We start from the raw sequence: 17,664 nt of genomic DNA on the forward strand, positions 1-17,664 counted from the left end.
GCGGGGCCTGGTAGTGACAGGCACTGATGGGAGCAGTAGTGCACTCCCATCTCTGCACATGAATGTTTGGCCGGCCATCTCAGACCAGCCAAAGCATCATGCGCAGTGAAATCTCTCTCCAGCCTAGCAACGGTCCAGGGGCGTGAATTGAGGGCCTCAGGCCAATCCTGAAGCTGCTCTCTGTGCGAGAGCAGCTTCCAGATTGGCCGCAGGGCATTCTGGGAGCCTGTGCCTTCCTGAAGAGGGGAAGAAGAGCGTGACAGGGATGGCTGCAGGTAAGTTTTTATTATTTGTTATATTTTGTATTCTCTCCTGCGCCCCCTAGTGCCCTTGACCCCCTCTCCCACCCGCCACCCCCCCTCCCTGTCCCCCACTCCTTCAGCATACCGGCCGTCCTGCATGATGGACTTTGCTTGGCAGGGACGAGCCGAGCGCCTGTCTTTATGTGACTGCAGTGCGTAAAGTCAATTAATTTAACCTGATAATTCTCAGAGTTAGAGCTTCATTTTCAGACCGTTCATTTCAGAAACACTGAGCAAGGTTTGCCTGTTCCTGACCTGTGCAGTCTAAAAGAATTTCACCTGACAGAGAAGCAATCATATAGAATCAAGAGAAGTACTAACCATAGTAGGTGGGAAAATCAATAGAGATCTTAATACTGCCCTCACACACCCGAAAGTGTCATGCTTCATCATAGGGCCGCATCATACACCCAGGTGCAGACCAACACCTTGGGTGGAGCGCAATTTTTTTAAAGAGGAAAAAGAGGTGGTATATGATGAAGTAGAGTGGTGAGGGTACAGTATAGATGACAAATAGACAGAATAAACACAGAAGTGAAATTCTGACAGAAATGAAACGAGTAGTCTCCTAGAGGAAGGGACCAAAGAAAAGTGCAGAGGAAAGAAAGTATAAAACTGTCTCGAGGTAAACCCTCAATTTTATTCCTGTTCACCTCGGGCAGAGTTAAAATAAATGACATGGGGTATCAAGGGCAGGTAACGACCCCGTAATCCCCACTGCTAAAACCAACATGTTTCTGCCAGTATTCTCTGTGCCCAACAGAGTCACTCTGGCATTCGTCAGGGTGTTGGTCCCTTGTTGTCTGGTCTATCCCACTATTTGGGTATATATTACCTTAGCACTCAGGGTATTGCCCCAGCGTTCCTCTCTAATGGGATTTCCAAGAGGATTTATACATCTACAAAAAAAGCAAGGAGAACGAATCGTAATTCACATGCTCGTGATTCTCAGACTTGAACATAGTTCTCACAGATAATCCCACACACTCATAAAAGTGAACGATAGTCTTCAGTGCAGCCTAACCTTAAAACACCGCCCTCGTCCTTGTGCAGGTGGGCACCACCTCTCACCACAAACATAAAACTGAGTGTTACGACTGTCTGATGATAGCCTCGTTTTATCTACAGGGTTCACACTTTAAAGCAGGTACTAGTGAGTCACCGTGCCACAAAATAAAATCCTCTAATGTCAATCACCCCAAACATTCCTGGTGTCCTAAGTAAAATAAAGCCTTGGATACTCACAAGAGTTTACAGTTCAAATTCTGAACCCGGAACGGCGGGGGAAGGTGCTCTTGTCGTCACACTGTCGGCAAAAACCACACAATCGTATTAATAAACAGGCGTGGTCACTCAATCAATGGAGCCCCCAGAGCGATCGTTGTGTAGTTAGCTCTCATCACAACTCCACTCTCATATGCCTTGTATCAGATCGTTACCCAACAACGGGTAACTCAGTTATGGCGTCTCCGCTGACTCAACCTTCAGTTCTCACGCATACATCCCCTTGTCACACCACCTATGTCAGACGGGTACTCACTACTCCAAAGAGACACTCTCTCTTGTTGCCCCACAACCGTCCTCCGACGATAGATGTGTCTCGTATTCTGCCCTTAAATAAAGAGATACGCTTGACTACAACGCAGCTCGCTGCACGCCACGTCCGTGTGTGTTCAGGACCGCCCTCTCCCCTGTACTATCATAGAGAAAGGACTACAGGACTATCAGTGACACTTGCAAGTACGTGGCGGCCATATTGCAGTTCCTAATCACCTCTATGTAAACTGTATAGAGGGGATAGACCCATTATAATTCCAATGGATAGGAGTACGTTGCTCTTATCTCCTTATATGCTTAATTCCAGGAACATCTTTCAAAGTATTTTGTATAAGGGACTAGTCTCGGAAAGACCAAAAAAAATTTTTTTTTATATGTGCGAGTCATGGGTCAGCCAAAGGGTTCTTTGTCTCTCTCTTAGTAGCAAAAAATTGATTCATGCACAGGATCATCGTTGCATTATACCATACAGTTGGAACCAAGGGATCCCGTAATTTAATCCCAACGTATGGCTCTTCAATCGTTCCACCCATCTCTGTTCACGTATGAGGAGGAGACTCGGAACATCACTAGTGTTAGGTGGTATGAATGGTTTATCTACCACCACCCATCTCAAATCCTTTTCGTTGTGTTTTTTTTCCAGGAAGTGGGCAGTCAGTCTCGTATTGGACTTCCCACAACGTATGGTGCTCATATGTTCCAGAATACGGACCTTGATTTTTCGGGTCGTCATGCCAACATATACCAAATGACACGGGCACTTTAATACATAGATCACATTTTCGGTATTGCACGTGGTGTGTTGTCTTAGTTCCCAGGGGCTATTCAAACCAATGTCAATGCTTTTCCCATTAATAGATAACGGGCAGGCTCTACAAGAGCCGCACGCATAATGCCCCATTATTGGTGGTAGGAGCTGCTGATCATTCCGTAGGTTCCCTGCGTGCCTCTCTGATCTCGGGCGAGTGTTCACAATCAGATTCTTAATACTCGCACTTTTCTTGAAAGAGAACAAAGGAGAAGGCTGATTCAAACCGTTAGAGTTTAAAATCTGCCATTTTTTATTGATAATTTTCTTTAGAAGATTGGAGGATGTGTTGTATGTCGTTACACATATACTCCTATCCACTGTCTCTCTCACATTGGTCTCTAAAAGAGCATCTCTGTTACAATTCCTCGCTCTTTTCTGGGCTCTCTTGATCACAGTATCGGGGTAGTCTCTCATCTTCAATTTAGCACTTAGCACCTCTGCTTCCTTCTTATAATCCCCCACCCCGGAACAGTTTCTGCGCAGACGCAGGAACTGTCCGTAGGGAAGGTTCTCCCTCAAGGATCTTGGATGGAAGCTCAGGAAGGATAATAGATTATTTCTATCAGTCTCTTTGTGGAACACATTACTTCTCAACATTCCGCCCTCAGCTATGATATTCAGGTCGAGGAAGGGAAGTGTGTTATTGGTGATGGTTCCAGTAAAGAACAAGAAAGGATTTCTCTGATTAAGCCAGGTGAGAAAGGCTTCAGCCGAAGTCCTATCTCCCCTCCAGATGATAAGGACGTCATCTATGTATCGATGCCAATCCCTGATGTTGGTGCGAAAGGGATTGGTAGGTTGGAAAATCACTTCCTCCTCAAATTTCGATACATAGAGACAGGCCAGGCTGGGGGCACACGAGCTCCCCATGGAAGTGCCATGTGTCTGTAAATAGAATTTTTCTCCGAACTTAAAGAAATTCTTAGTCAGTGCCAATTCCAAGAGGCAGAGTATAAATGCCCTCGGTGTTTGGAAATCCCAATCCTCTGAAAAGAGGATATTTTCAATCACCCTTAGAGTCTCCTGTTGAGGGATGTTAGTGTACAGAGACTCTATATCCAACCCGATAAGAAGATCTCTGTCCACATCGAACTCAATATCTTTGATAAGGTTCAATACCTCTCTGGTGTCCTTCAGGTATGCAGGCATCTTTTGTACGATCGGACGGAGGTAGAAATCGCAGAATTTGGATAGAGGTTCTAGGATTGAATCTACTCCAGAAACAATAGGGCGCCCCGGAGGGGGTCGCGTCGGTTTATGTACCTTGGGTAAGGTATAAAAGTAGGGTACAGTTGGATGTTGGTTACACAGAAAAGTTGCCTCATTTTGGCTGATCCAGTCGTTCGTAAGCGCTTCCTCTATTAGTGAGGCTATTTGGACCCTCAGTTCCTCTGTAGGATCCCTAGGTAGGATGGTGTAATTTCTACGGTCATCCAACAGTAGGAGACATTGGGCATTATAGGTATCAAGATCTTGGATAACTATAGCCCCGCCCTTATCAGCTGGTTTTATTACCACGGTTTTCTCATCCCTGAGATCCATAAGGGCTTTATTCTCCGCTGTAGAGAGATTAAAGAAAGGTTTTTTAGCTCTGGTTTCATTCGCGAGGTCTAGCTCTCTCAACACTGCCTGTTCAAACACCCCCACCTCTGGAGGTAGCTGATTCAGGGTAGGAAAAAATGTTGATTTCTTTCTGAATCCTGTATCATCCCCCTTCTCAGTTGGTTCTTTACCCTCGAAAAAGATTCTCGGGCGTATATTCCGAAAAAACCCGGCTAGTTCGCATTTGAGTTTGAAATTGTCGGGTTGGTTGGTAGGAACAAATCCTAAGCCCCTTGAAAGCACTTTCTCTTGTGTTGGTGTTAGAACTAATTTACTTAGGTTCATGATCAGGCTTGATCCCTGCTGGTACTCGGATCTCCTTCCCGGGCCATGCTGCGCGTTACCCGCTGGTTCAGATCTTCCCATTGGACTCTCTGGGTTCTCTGTGTTCTCTGTCTCCCCCTGCCTCTCCCCCTGCCTCTCTCTAAAAAAGGAGGGTACTCCTTCTGGAAAAATTGTGGAGGGCCCATCGGAGGATACATTGGAGGCCAACCAAATCCCATTTGTGGGCCCTGTTGGTACGGACGCGTATAGCCTCTAGACCACCCTCTCCCCCTATATCTGGGTCTGTAGTCACTGTCACTGCTCTCACTACCTGAGCTGGAATACTCAGTGTTCTGACGTGCCTGCTTTTTCTGTGTGATTATATTCTCTTTGTTCTTCACATATTCATCTGTGATGTATGGGTACACTTTTTCCCTTGAAAAATTTTTCAGATCTTTCTGAAGTTTTTGGACTTTGGAGTTGACCAAATAGTCTTTATATTCATTGACTACCTTATTGGTCTCCTCCAATTTCTTTTTGAACACAGAGATATGAACTAGTGTTCTAAGGTTATTTTCACTCGCTTGAATTTGTATTAAAAGCTCATCTGAAATCTTTTTGGCTGTCTCAATAATGAGTATCAGCCAATCTCTGGAGCATCTCCATGCTATCAATGACCAGTTCTTTCTGAATGTGGTATCTTCCAAGAAGATCAGAGGTTCATTAACAACTAGGAGACCCCCAGGGGCAGCATTTGCTCTCAGATATTCGGTGAGTATGGCACCATGTAAAATCGTTTTAACCTGTGTCCTTTTTAACTCAGTAAGTGCATCCCAACCCTCCACCTGTGAAAGTGCTTGTGTGAGTGTAGAGTCCCCTAACAAAGACGGACATGCTAAAATTCTGGCTGCAGCCTCATCACCATACGAGAGGCCTTGTTCATCCATTGTAGGTTCTACTCAAACCTTCTTGGGGATTAAATTAGGGCAATACCCCAAAACGTCTCTACGGCTCAACAGCCGTGCTAAACTCAAAACACAACGTAGGAGAGACGAGGGAAAGAAAGGGGGGCGGGGCTATCTCTGACTCCCTCATAAAACCTTATGGCTTGTTGGCATGACGACCCGAAAAATCAAGGTCCGTATTCTGGAACATATGAGCACCATACGTTGTGGGAAGTCCAATACGAGACTGACTGCCCACTTCCTGGAAAAAAAACACAACGAAAAGGATTTGAGATGGGTGGTGGTAGATAAACCATTCATACCACCTAACACTAGTGATGTTCCGAGTCTCCTCCTCATACGTGAACAGAGATGGGTGGAACGATTGAAGAGCCATACGTTGGGATTAAATGACGGGATCCCTTGGTTCCAACTGTATGGTATAATGCAACGATGATCCTGTGCATGAATCAATTTTTTGCTACTAAGAGAGAGACAAAGAACCCTTTGGCTGACCCATGACTCGCACATATAAAAAAAAATTTTTTGGGTCTTGCCGAGACTAGTCCCTTATACGAAATACTTTGAAAGATGTTCCTGGAATTAAGCATATAAGGAGATAAGAGCAACGTACTCCTATCCATTGGAATTATAATGGGTCTATCCCCTCTATACAGTTTACATAGAGGTGATTAGGAACTGCAATATGGCAGCCACGTACTTGCAAGTGTCACTGATAGTCCTGTAGTCCTTTCTCTATGATAGTACAGGGGAGAGGGCGGTCCTGAACACACACGGACGTGGCGTGCAGCGAGCTGCGTTGTAGTCAAGCGTATCTCTTTATTTAAGGGCAGAATACGAGACACATCTATCGTCGGAGGACGGTTGTGGGGCAACAAGAGAGAGTGTCTCTTTGGAGTAGTGAGTACCCGTCTGACATAGGTGGTGTGACAAGGGGATGTATGCGTGAGAACTGAAGGTTGAGTCAGCGGAGACGCCATAACTGAGTTACCCGTTGTTGGGTAACGATCTGATACAAGGCATATGAGAGTGGAGTTGTGATGAGAGCTAACTACACAACGATCGCTCTGGGGGCTCCATTGATTGAGTGACCACGCCTGTTTATTAATACGATTGTGTGGTTTTTGCCGACAGAGTGTGACGACAAGAGCACCTTCCCCCGCCGTTCCGGGTTCAGAATTTAAACTGTAAACTCTTGTGAGTATCCAAGGCTTTATTTTACTTAGGACACCAGGAATGTTTGGGGTGATTGACATTAGAGGATTTTATTTTGTGGCACGGTGACTCACTAGTACCTGCTTTAAAGTGTGAACCCTGTAGATAAAACGAGGCTATCATCAGACACTCGTAACACTCAGTTTTATGTTTGTGGTGAGAGGTGGTGCCCACCTGCACAAGGACGAGGGCGGTGTTTTAAGGTTAGGCTGCACTGAAGACTATCGTTCACTTTTATGAGTGTGTGGGATTATCTGTGAGAACTATGTTCAAGTCTGAGAATCACGAACATGTGAATTACGATTCGTTCTCCTTGCTTTTTTTGTAGATGTATAAATCCTCTTGGAAATCCCATTAGAGAGGAACGCTGGGGCAATACCCTGAGTGCTAAGGTAATATATACCCAAATAGTGGGATAGACCAGACAACAAGGGACCAACACCCTGACGAATGCCAGAGTGACTCTGTTGGGCACAGAGAATACTGGCAGAAACATGTTGGTTTTAGCAGTGGGGATTACGGGGTCGTTACCTGCCCTTGATACCCCATGTCATTTATTTTAACTCTGCCCGAGGTGAACAGGAATAAAATTGAGGGTTTACCTCGAGACAGTTTTATACTTTCTTTCCTCTGCACCTTTCTTTGGTCCCTTCCTCTAGGAGACTACTTGTTTCATTTCTGTCAGAATTTCACTTCTGTGTTTATTCTGTCTATTTGTCATCTATACTGTACCCTCACCACTCTACTTCATCATATACCACCTCTTTTTCCTCTTTAAAAAAATTGCGCTCCACCCAAGGTGTTGGTCTGCACCTGGGTGTATGATGCGGCCCTATGATGAAGCATGACACTTTCGGGTGTGTGAGGGCAGTATTAAGATCTCTATTGATTTTCCCACCTACTATGGTTAGTACTTCTCTTGATTCTATATGATTGCTTCTCTGTCAGGTGTGATTAAAGGTTTTATGAGGGAGTCAGAGATAGCCCCGCCCCCCTTTCTTTCCCTCGTCTCTCCTACGTTGTGTTTTCAGTCTAAAAGAATGCCTTTCACTTGATAAAGAATTAAAGGATTTGACTTTATGCACTGCAGGCGCCTAAAAACAGGAGCTCAACACTGAGCTAGCAGAGCTCATCATACGGTTGCTAGTACCTGAAGAACCTTGCAACCCCACCAATCCTCCTTAACAGCCTGCAACACCTATTCTCATGAGGCATGAGTAGAATTGTCCACCTCAAAAACGAGGTGATGAAATTCAGCATCTACCAAAGTTTTTAAACTTAAATTCATACAAATGACTGAGTGGAAGTGCCTGGTAGAATACTGTTTTCGGCCAGCATAAAAGTAACTAATTCTGAAACTCCATGGTACTCTTGGAATTGCCTGTTCGCTGCACCCATACCTCATTGACCTGTAAAGCTTCTACTAGTGTGTCGTTTGTATAAAAATAGGTACCAAGCCCAAGATATTTCTCAAGAGTTCACTGCATCCTTAGCCACCCACTCTTCCTGCCAGCTCTGTCAAATGCTAGTACCAATTCTACCTCCTTACCTTCACACTTGCAAATTACTATTACATTGAGCACTATTTCTGGCCACCCACAGCTATAAGAATGGCCTGAAGGTGCTGGTATTATTTTCCATGAATTTTGTGTTGTTAAATCACCTGCTGATGTTCAAAAGTAAACAAGCAATGGCACACTGTGGTGGACTGTCCTAAATATGTGCAAGTGTCAAGAAATAAGTGCCAGAACCAAACACCAGGAGACACCAGCATAAATTAAGCTCCAGCCCACACCTTCTTGCGTTGTAGTTAAAAAAAAAAAAAAAAAATTGCTGTCTGCAAGTGCTCTATTTTTTAGGGGGTTGGGGATGTGAGGTTAACCTATGCTTCAGTGGTCACTTTTATACTGGCTGACATTTGCACAAAAGCATCCTGTCTGTCCACCATTTAGGAGGCTTCATTTGATGTGTGCATCCTGTGGTCCTCGCACGACAACAGCTGCCTAATTGGGCATGCAACAGCAGCCATTAACATAAAACACTCATAGCAGTTGCCTGGCCAGCAGTGCTGTGCCCTTGATGCAGGAAGCGTGTCGGCTGCCTCATTTGATGTGTGCTTTTTTAGGTCTAGCCTGGCGTTAGCAGCGCGCGTGTGTTGCTCTCGCCTATCGAGGGCCTTTTGAAATCGATACGATTTCAGAAGGGGGCTTTAAGCCACGCCCTTCTTTTCAATTGGCTCGTGTTGTCGTTTGTTAAACGATGGCGCGTGATTTGCAGCCGGAGTTTTTGGTTTTCGCCTTATCCACTTTTAGGACGGCCCATTTCGACTGGCCGATGCCATGTTTGTTTCTGTGACGTAGGGGGGTGTGCTGCTAGCGTGTTTTGTCTTCTTTTTCTCGCCTGGGAACATGTCGAAGTGTGTGCGCGTGCACAACAGCCTCCGGGACGTGCTGCTGGAGATATCGGATGAGTGGCAGCTGTGGGCGCTCTCTGCCGACCCCTGTCTCAGACATTCTTTACTCCTCTAAAACCGCTTTTATCGTTTCCCATTCTCCTCTGTTTCCCAGGCTTCTTTATTTAAGGTGTACACCGCTCCGAGATAGCTCGGGGGTTGAGCGCGCACGGCATGCATCAGCGTGGACTTGCAGACATGGTTACCAGATACTGCACTCTCCCTCGGACAATGACTTTAGCTCGTCACTGCGCCCCTGGCTGTTTAAGGGCTGCTACATTGCCCCTACTGTGCTCCCTGTCCTAAGTCTGCCCCAGACCCTCCTCCGCCAAACAACGCACTGCCTTACCGCGGCCTCCTGGCTGCTCCCGCCGTGTTCTGCTGTATGTTTGCTGAAGGTGGCGCTTTTAGTGCTGCTACCAGGGACCTGACCTCCTCTGGCTATCACCGGGTTATCGTGCAGATACTGGGCACCGACAGCCAGGAGAGGCACTACTCATGGTGTCCTGGGTGCGGCTGAGGAGCTCCCTTCCTGGTGGCTGGGATGGTGCGTTTTGGGGGCCACTGGGGCTTTATAATGACATCATCTCTAAACGTTCACTGACCACAGAGCGATATTTGTAAAGGGTTTGTCCAAACGGCTGGATCAGCCTAAACTTTTGAATGCAGTTAACTAGCCAAACAAGGCAGGGCGCATCGGATTTGTACCGAAGCTTCGTCGACAGATGGTTAGCCCGGCGCTCGCCCCCCCCCAACCCCCCCAACCCCCCCTGGTTATGCCTGGGGGAATGGCATGTATCGATGAGGCCCAGGAGGGAGTGAAGGTGAAGACTGTGAGCAAGCAGCACCCTAAGACTGCCTCCGCGGAGAAGAAGCTTAGGGAGGACAAGCAGGCAAACACAAGCATCGACTCCAAGAAGCACAGCCATTCCTCCAGCACCCCCACTTCTGATGAGACAGGTGGGTGTCCCCCTGGTTTATCTGCAAACCACTGTATTTTAGGCTACTCCTTTCTGTGGACACTTGAGTGCGACACAGCTCCTCGCAGGGGTAAGTGCTGTAAAAGTGTAATTACAGTACAAAACACTTGCCCAGACTCCATAAACGCCATCTGATACGCATGATAGGTTTCGGCGTCAGTGGTCGTGTTCGGTTACTAAGAATTTTCATGTGTTTTGTCCCTACAAGAAACCTATTACCTAATTAGTTACCCATCATTTCAAAAATTATGAAATTGTGCTTTTTATACAGATTTTTTGATAACTGACCACTGTGGACTGAATCATTCCTAGGCAACCGCCCTCGGCAAGACACGCCAATGATCGGAGGCTGAGGACGGACGAGAGAGCAGTGCTTTAAATGCTTTTCCGGTCTATGCAGAGTGCCCATTTGCCCCTGAGAAGTGCTAGCACTTTCCCATTAAATGTATTGCAGCAGAGTTGAAAAGTGCCGGTACTAGTCTACCTTCCAAAATTAAGAAGTGCAAGTACTCACTACTGGACAATCCCTATTTATTTAAAGCTCTGCAAGAGAGGACTCAGAAAGATGTGGTAAAGGGCTCTGATGTGTGACAGAGGTCCCAGAGAGAGAGGACAGACCACTGTATGGTATCAAAAGGAATTTACTTTAACATGCACTCTTCCAAGTAAACGGGTGTGAGCCTCAGGCTTTTTAAGGAATGGGCAAAGTGGGCAATTGGCAAAGCCCCCCCTGGTTAGGGCTTTAGGGTAGTCGAAATTCTTTCCATAATAACTTTGATCATAGAAAAATACTTATTCTTCTAATTTGACACTCCAGCATACTAAACATAGGGCCAGATTTAATAATGGTTTGTGCCAGGGTAAATTAAAAAATTAGTCAAAGCAGTGCAAACTCGTGTAGGGGTATTTACTTTATACCGCAAAAAAATGCCCTTTTCGCAGTGCAAATAGCGCTTTGTACTGTTTTGCATCAAGAGAGCGTTACCTGGGTGTCACTTAGATTAGCGCAAGCATCCATAGTTTTTGACGTAAACTACAATCTACTAGGCTAGCCAGACCGAGGTTAGCGTAAAAAAATAACACTTCATTGAAGCAAGTGCTAGTATAGAAAATGTTGAAATTTTGCAAAACGTTCACCACTTTGCATGTGTAGTGCACACCACACATATAGGCCCATATTTTTCATAGTGTTGCGTCACTCAAGGGTCACGCAATACTAAAGGCAGATTTAGCAAGCCACACAAGGCCACCTTGCATGGCCCTGCTGGCTTGATAAATATGGAGTAACCCAAGGCAGCACAAATTGCCTTGCGTTACTCTGCCCCAGGGGGGCGTTCCATGGGTGGAGCGTGGGTGTTCCCATGCATCCACTCAATGGATTTTGGTGTATTCCCAGGTTTGCAATTAGTGGAAGACCTGGAAATGTGCAAAATGCTACACCTCCCCAGGGGAGGCATAACGAGGAGAAATATCTTTTTCTTCTCTTTTTTTAGGTTGAGTTTTCAAGACCTGGTGTGTCACACAGTTTGGTGCTTACTTCCTCTCCATGTTAAATAACAGTACATGTTTCAGCACCCAGGCTAAGGTGCTGCATAGCTAAATACATATAAGGTCCTAAGGCGAGACTGATTGCATTGCAAATGCTTGTCTTCTTGTGCTTTAATGCTGCAATTTTGTGGCCACTGTATATTTTGCGAGTTTTGCGCTTTTTATAACTATCGCAATATTGCAAAAAACTGGAGGCTCTGCTTCTTTGAGATAGTGACTACTCTACCCTCGTCCCAGGCTATGCAGAAACTGGTGGGGTGTTAAGCAGCATGATTAATAATCTGTGATGGGCCTTTTTCCCTGTACCCCTCGGAGGGGAGGCTGCAGACTATCTCCATGCAAAATATGCACAGTCGTCCATGAGTGGAGCCCCCTGCCTCCATCGTGTCAGGGACATGGATGGAGTTTGACTACATGTATGTAGGTGTATGCAGTTTCATGTGTGTGCCCAGATGAGTGAATGGCGAAGTCCACTGGACTACTGTGTGTGCATGTGTGTGGACTGCGTGTGTGGTCTGCAGACTGCCCATGGTCGACCCTTGGCCAGTGGCCAGGGAGCATGCTCATACACAATCTCTTGTCCCCTCCCTGAAACCATTTTTCTTGGCAAGCATACCAGGTACTACCTTTTCCCTCTCTATTGCAGTTTTAAAAGACACCAGCGCTGTGAAGTAGACACTTTTCCCCTGGTCAGGTGAAGACAAACGCTTCCACGTTTTCTGCTACAAATCTGCACTTTTTACGATATTGCTTCCTTTTTGGAATATCCATTTCACTGGAGTCACGTAAAGCTGGCTGGGAAGGGGTAGCAGTGCTGCCTGACCAGGGAATGAAATGATGAGACAGAGATGCCCATCCGGGATAAAGGGAACCCTAGAAATTCAAAAGCTGCAGGTAGCCCGACTGATGAGGCCTCATCTTTAGCAAAGGCCAATTGTTGGGTCTAGCATCCGCCACAGTGATCAGAGTTTGACTCTGCACCTAAGGAGGAGGTGTGCACCAATACAGATGAGGGGGAAAAATGGACAACCCATGAGCAGAATCTATAACTACTGTTAGGTTGCAAAAATAGGTCTTCTTTTTCTACCCATTTAATTAGCAAGCGGCATACAGATAACTGGAGATCCATACTATTAGGATTGGCGTACCTATGGTATGCCCATGGCAACTGTTTCATTTGCATCTTTCTTGGTAATCCTTTTAGGTGCAATCTTTTTCTCTAAGAGTTGTCTTGAAGACTTGTTGGCTATTTGGCCAAGGACTCAAAGGTCATCTTTGGAATTCATAAAAAGAAGAGAAATTTGTTTTCGAGTGTTGGAAGGGCACCATTTGTGAGACCATGGTCCCTGGATGGGACATGCTCTTGTTGGCTTTTGAAAGATGTCCTTCTGGTGTGACAGGGGCACCTCTGGAGAATGCAAACTATCTTTAAAGGTTTTTAAAAAGTGTGGTCATGTTTCTTGGGGCTGGCCATTAAAAAGATAACAAAGTGCCATATGGGATCCACAATGATGCCTCTCGATTATTGTTTTTTAGGCCTGATATTTTGACTCTGCAGACGACGGACGGATCTGCCTCTCCAAGTTTCCTGGCCACGCGGTTCCAGGTGAGACTTGGGGCAAGTGCTCGAGGGTAGCTGGGAATGAAGGGTTAGAGCAGGTTACGAGGCTTTGTGCCAAATTAGCACCCAGATGATACTATCTCTAGCTGATAGTTCCATGTAATGTGTTTGAAGGCTACAAAACTTGGAAGCATGTTGTGTTCAAACCAATATCTTGTAATGCTTAAGTTGTGAATATGGAACTATAGACTTTTATATCTAATTGTAATATCTAATTCAGAAATGTTACCATTTATTATATTTCCTTGCCCTACCGCCCTCCTATCTTTTCTAATTTATTAGGTACACAATCAAAATTATTTAATATGAGACAGCTGTACTATGAATTTTGGCAATGCCAAACTTTGTCAAAAAGGGATTGACGTATACATTGACCGTTACCTCCTTTCTTGACTATAATATAGATGCACATTTGTAAAAATTTGAAAGAGCTTCATCTTGAAAACATGATTTCCACTGATTTTGGGTGAACTGTAATCTATACCCTTGGTGGAAAAACGACCTAACCTTGTTCAGTTAGTTACTTGCAGAAATATTTGTAGTAATTATTATGCATGTCTACACCATATTATAGATCCCTATTCCAATAAATTGTGTTTAGTACGTGCTTGTCATTTCAAACTGTAACAAGTGCTTGTGATGCCTTACGCTTAACATTTCTGTAAAATTAAATATATCTCTAATCTCCAGTAATGATTAGGTACATGAAAATACATTCCTTAATTTGAGAATTTACTAGTGGTGACCTTCCCCATGGTTGCTCGTACTGGAACCGAAACCCCAAAAGTCAATTTCCTCTATTCTGTGATAGTCTCCACAGTTTTGTGTCCCTCTTAGATTTCTCCTGTTCCCAAATGAAACTAATAACAAAGGGATTTAAGTTGTTCACATGCTAGTTTGGACATACATTAGCATGGCTTTGTCTCCATAGAAGTTGTTACATAATTCTATAATTGCAAAAAGTTAGAAGATTCTGGTTTCAAACGGCAGAATTGAGTCCACGCTGAACTTTTTTACGCATAGTTTGCACTCTATATTTATGCTGTTAGCCACTTCGTATTTTAAGTTCAGTTGGGCATCTGCCCAACTTTGGTTTTGACAGCTTTTAATTTTTGCCCTGATAGTCAAAATCTTAGCAATCCTTATGATTGTGGAGAGGAAATTTACTACATCTTCTAGAAATGTATACGTTCTAAAGGTGTGCATAACTCTATGATAGGGTTAGAGTATAGATTTAACCTTGTGTGAATTAAAAGTACAGCAGTCTACAAAGAAATAGACTTGGAACGAGTGGGAAGCCATTGTGTGTTGATCTTTTGTTTCATCAAAGGAAGTCCCTCAGAGAATTGACCTACAGGGTCCAGTAAAGAGGTTTTTATCCTGTTGATAAATGTGAGATGAATAATTGACTACGTCCCACCTCTACCATATCAAAAATAATCAATTCTGTCTTGGTGTGTCACTATTTTTGGGACTCAGGAAACAGTGAAAATCGTGAGGGACGAGAATGCCAATAGCACAGAGGATTCATATTCAAGTGCTGGGAGTCTGAGCCCACGTTCCGGGAGCCCCTTCTCTCCGCCCTCTCCTCAGCCAGCACACCGACGCAATGGATATGGCGACCGTCAGAGGAGTGCTCTTGTCGCAGATGCTGAAGCTGTGGTGAGCAAGCAGAGGTAAGTTCCCTTTTCCTGTCATCGTTGGTGGTGGTGGTGGTGATGGTCTCTTGAATAATTTTGAGGTTTCTGACATTTCAAGGCCTTAAAACCAACAGTAAGCCTTGGGGGAAGAGTAAGTCATGTCCGGGGTACACCCAGCATATGGCTGACTTGAGCGCAACTGTGTAGTTTTCAAAGGCACAACCCTGTCAGGAATCTCTCAATTTCTCTGTAGGCCAAGCCCACCTCTGCTGTAAGTCCTAGTACTCTGTCTGACCCATTCTCTTCTTCTCTCCCAGTTTGCAGACCCAGGCCACTCCACCGAGCACATCACAGCCGAGATGGGTAAGAAGCAGCGGGGGTGGTGAATCGATGGGGCATTTCAAGTAATAAGATGGTCTTCATATTCTCGATTACTTCTTCTCAGCTCATACTGTTCGTCCTTCCCACTATTCAGCATTCAGACTTTCCCCTCCTTATTTCTGTTGCTTACGGCATCTTCATCCTGTGTGACCTGGACCTTGAGGCACATGTCCAGCATGCACGCCGACTCACCAAAAGGCCAGGGGTAACATAAGCGAGCGCAAGCCCTGTTTAATCCACCAATGACATCAGCGGGATAAAGCCTTGTGCCATCCTTAGACCTTTTTGCTGCTACAGAGCTTGGGGAAGGAAAAGGACTGGAAACCAACAAAAGTAAATATGACTCGTAAGAGCCAGGATCCAGAGGTGAGCATCTAAAGAAATTCTTTGGGAGAGCCGCACCAGGATTCTGGCTTCATTCTAAGATCCAACACATAAGTAGGAGCCATAGAGAGAACTCGCATGTAAATGCCAAAAGTCATGTAAAACCGTGATAAATACTCTTTCCGATTAAAACTAGGGTGTGTCTTGAAAATCTGTGGTTGACTTTAACTTAAACATAAACTCTTCCCTGACAACGCTACCAAGAGCTGTTAATTTGTACTGTGAATTGTATATGTGGCCAGTAGGGCTGTTGTACATGGAGCACAATTATTGTCTAGTAAACCATGTGTGTGTGAGGTTTTCATACAGTGCACATCCTGAAGTGCGTTTCTTCAAAGTGGTCTCAGATTTGACGCTTAAATGCGGCTCGGTGAAGTAAAGTGATTTGCGTAGGATCACAACACTGTTCAAGCGAGGAAGATGTAGCTGAACCAAGGTTTCCTGGTTGCACATTGTGCAATTCAGCCACTGGATGAATTTCTCCTGCCCACTCTATTTTCAAAACAAATGAAAATGTTTTGTGTCCAAATATTTCATGAACTAAATTAGCACACTATGCTTACTAAATACACCTATCGCATGTTAACCCAACCTGATATATGTATAAAATGTCAAAATCTCTTTCTCTGGAAAAAAAACACAACCTATAAGGGAAGGAAGAAAACTATGTGTATGTTAATGTCACTGCTTTCACTTGGCTTAACAAACAGTGAGGCAGGGGAGAAGTCCAACCCCTCCATGTCAGTAAATAAATGTATGAACTAAACAGAGTGGACACTGAAGTCTCCAGTAACACACGCGCAAATGGTATCTCAGCTTGACTGCAACGAACGCAGCAGAAAGTCACTTTTAAGACTATGTGCGCTCAGCTGCCATGCGTCTAGTGTTTTTGTCTTTTAAATTAAAGATGGACACAGTAGTACTTGGATGCCTGCCTCTATTTCTCAATGGAACAAGAGTCCAGGCAGAAATTCAACCCGAGCCAGGTTTAAGCCTGGTTATCTTGCCCACCTCCACCAGGAACACGTTCTGTTCCTGTAGCTACCTTAACCCCAAGACCAGTGGTGGCAAAGAGCGTGGCTACCAGAAGGCAGGTCAGGGGTAGCAGCTGCTTTTATTTTCTCTGAGTTTTATATAGCGTGAACTTGACCCGAAGGTATCAGAGCGCTTTACATGAGCAACAGTTGTGTTACAGACGGACACATCCATTTTTGTTAGGCACGTGGAGATTACGTGATTTGCCCAGAAGCTGCTGGTCCTACCATTGGATACTCATAACTGGCATATGTGATGTAAAGGCGTTTAATGATATGTGCTGAAGCCTGCGTGTAAAGGCGTTTAATGATATGTGCTGAAGCCTGCGTGTAATATGTGAACACAAAATCATTCGTTAAGCTTTCAAAGACCTACTCCGAGGAATTCTAGCTCTCACAGTGTCTCGGTCCTGAACCAGGGTAGCCATCACTGCAGTGTGTATTTGGTGCATGTAATGGTTAGGCGAACTCTGCAGTTTTTACTCTTAAATCTTACGCTGCACTGACTGCCACATGTGGGAATGACCTTAAGATTAAACAAGCATTGGCATAGCCAATAGGTCTCGCCTTTGGGACCTTATAAGTGTTTAGCCATGCAACAGTTGCATAACTAAATACTTATAAGTTCCCAAAAGCGAGACCTATTGGCTATGCCAAGCGGCCGCGAAAGTGAAAGTGATCGCGATCAAACATGAAAGCGGCCCTGCAGCCGCAAAAGTGAAAGTAATCGCGGTCAAGCGCAGCGTGCACGCCCACGCACATGCACTGTAGCTATAGGCTGGCCTGGTAGCACTTTTTGGAGCCCTCTCAATAAGTCACGTCAGACAAGCGCATGCGCTGGGTCAGGCGAGACCTAAAAAGAGACCCTTGCCTTGGAGGAGCCCCCCCCTCAGCCATTAAGCCATGCC

At 45.1% G+C, this 17,664-nt stretch overlaps 1 protein-coding gene across 7 annotated transcripts in view; it reads left to right on the forward strand.

Annotated features, from left to right (window-relative positions):
• The window catches only part of PDLIM2 (PDZ and LIM domain 2), a 176,056-nt gene that overhangs the window by 104,593 nt on the left and 53,799 nt on the right, over positions 1 to 17,664 (forward strand). For all 7 annotated transcript variants that reach the window (XM_085633995.1, XM_085633994.1, XM_085633992.1 and 4 more), the window contains 3 exons: positions 13,233 to 13,302; positions 14,797 to 14,993; positions 15,275 to 15,320. In XM_085633995.1, coding sequence (XP_085490121.1) covers positions 13,233 to 13,302; positions 14,797 to 14,993; positions 15,275 to 15,320 — 313 coding nt within the window. The remainder of the gene's footprint in view (positions 1 to 13,232; positions 13,303 to 14,796; positions 14,994 to 15,274; positions 15,321 to 17,664) is intronic.

The sequence above is a fragment of the Triturus cristatus genome, chromosome 11, assembly GCF_964204655.1.
Source record: "Triturus cristatus chromosome 11, aTriCri1.1, whole genome shotgun sequence".
Lineage (NCBI taxonomy): Eukaryota > Metazoa > Chordata > Amphibia > Caudata > Salamandridae > Triturus > Triturus cristatus.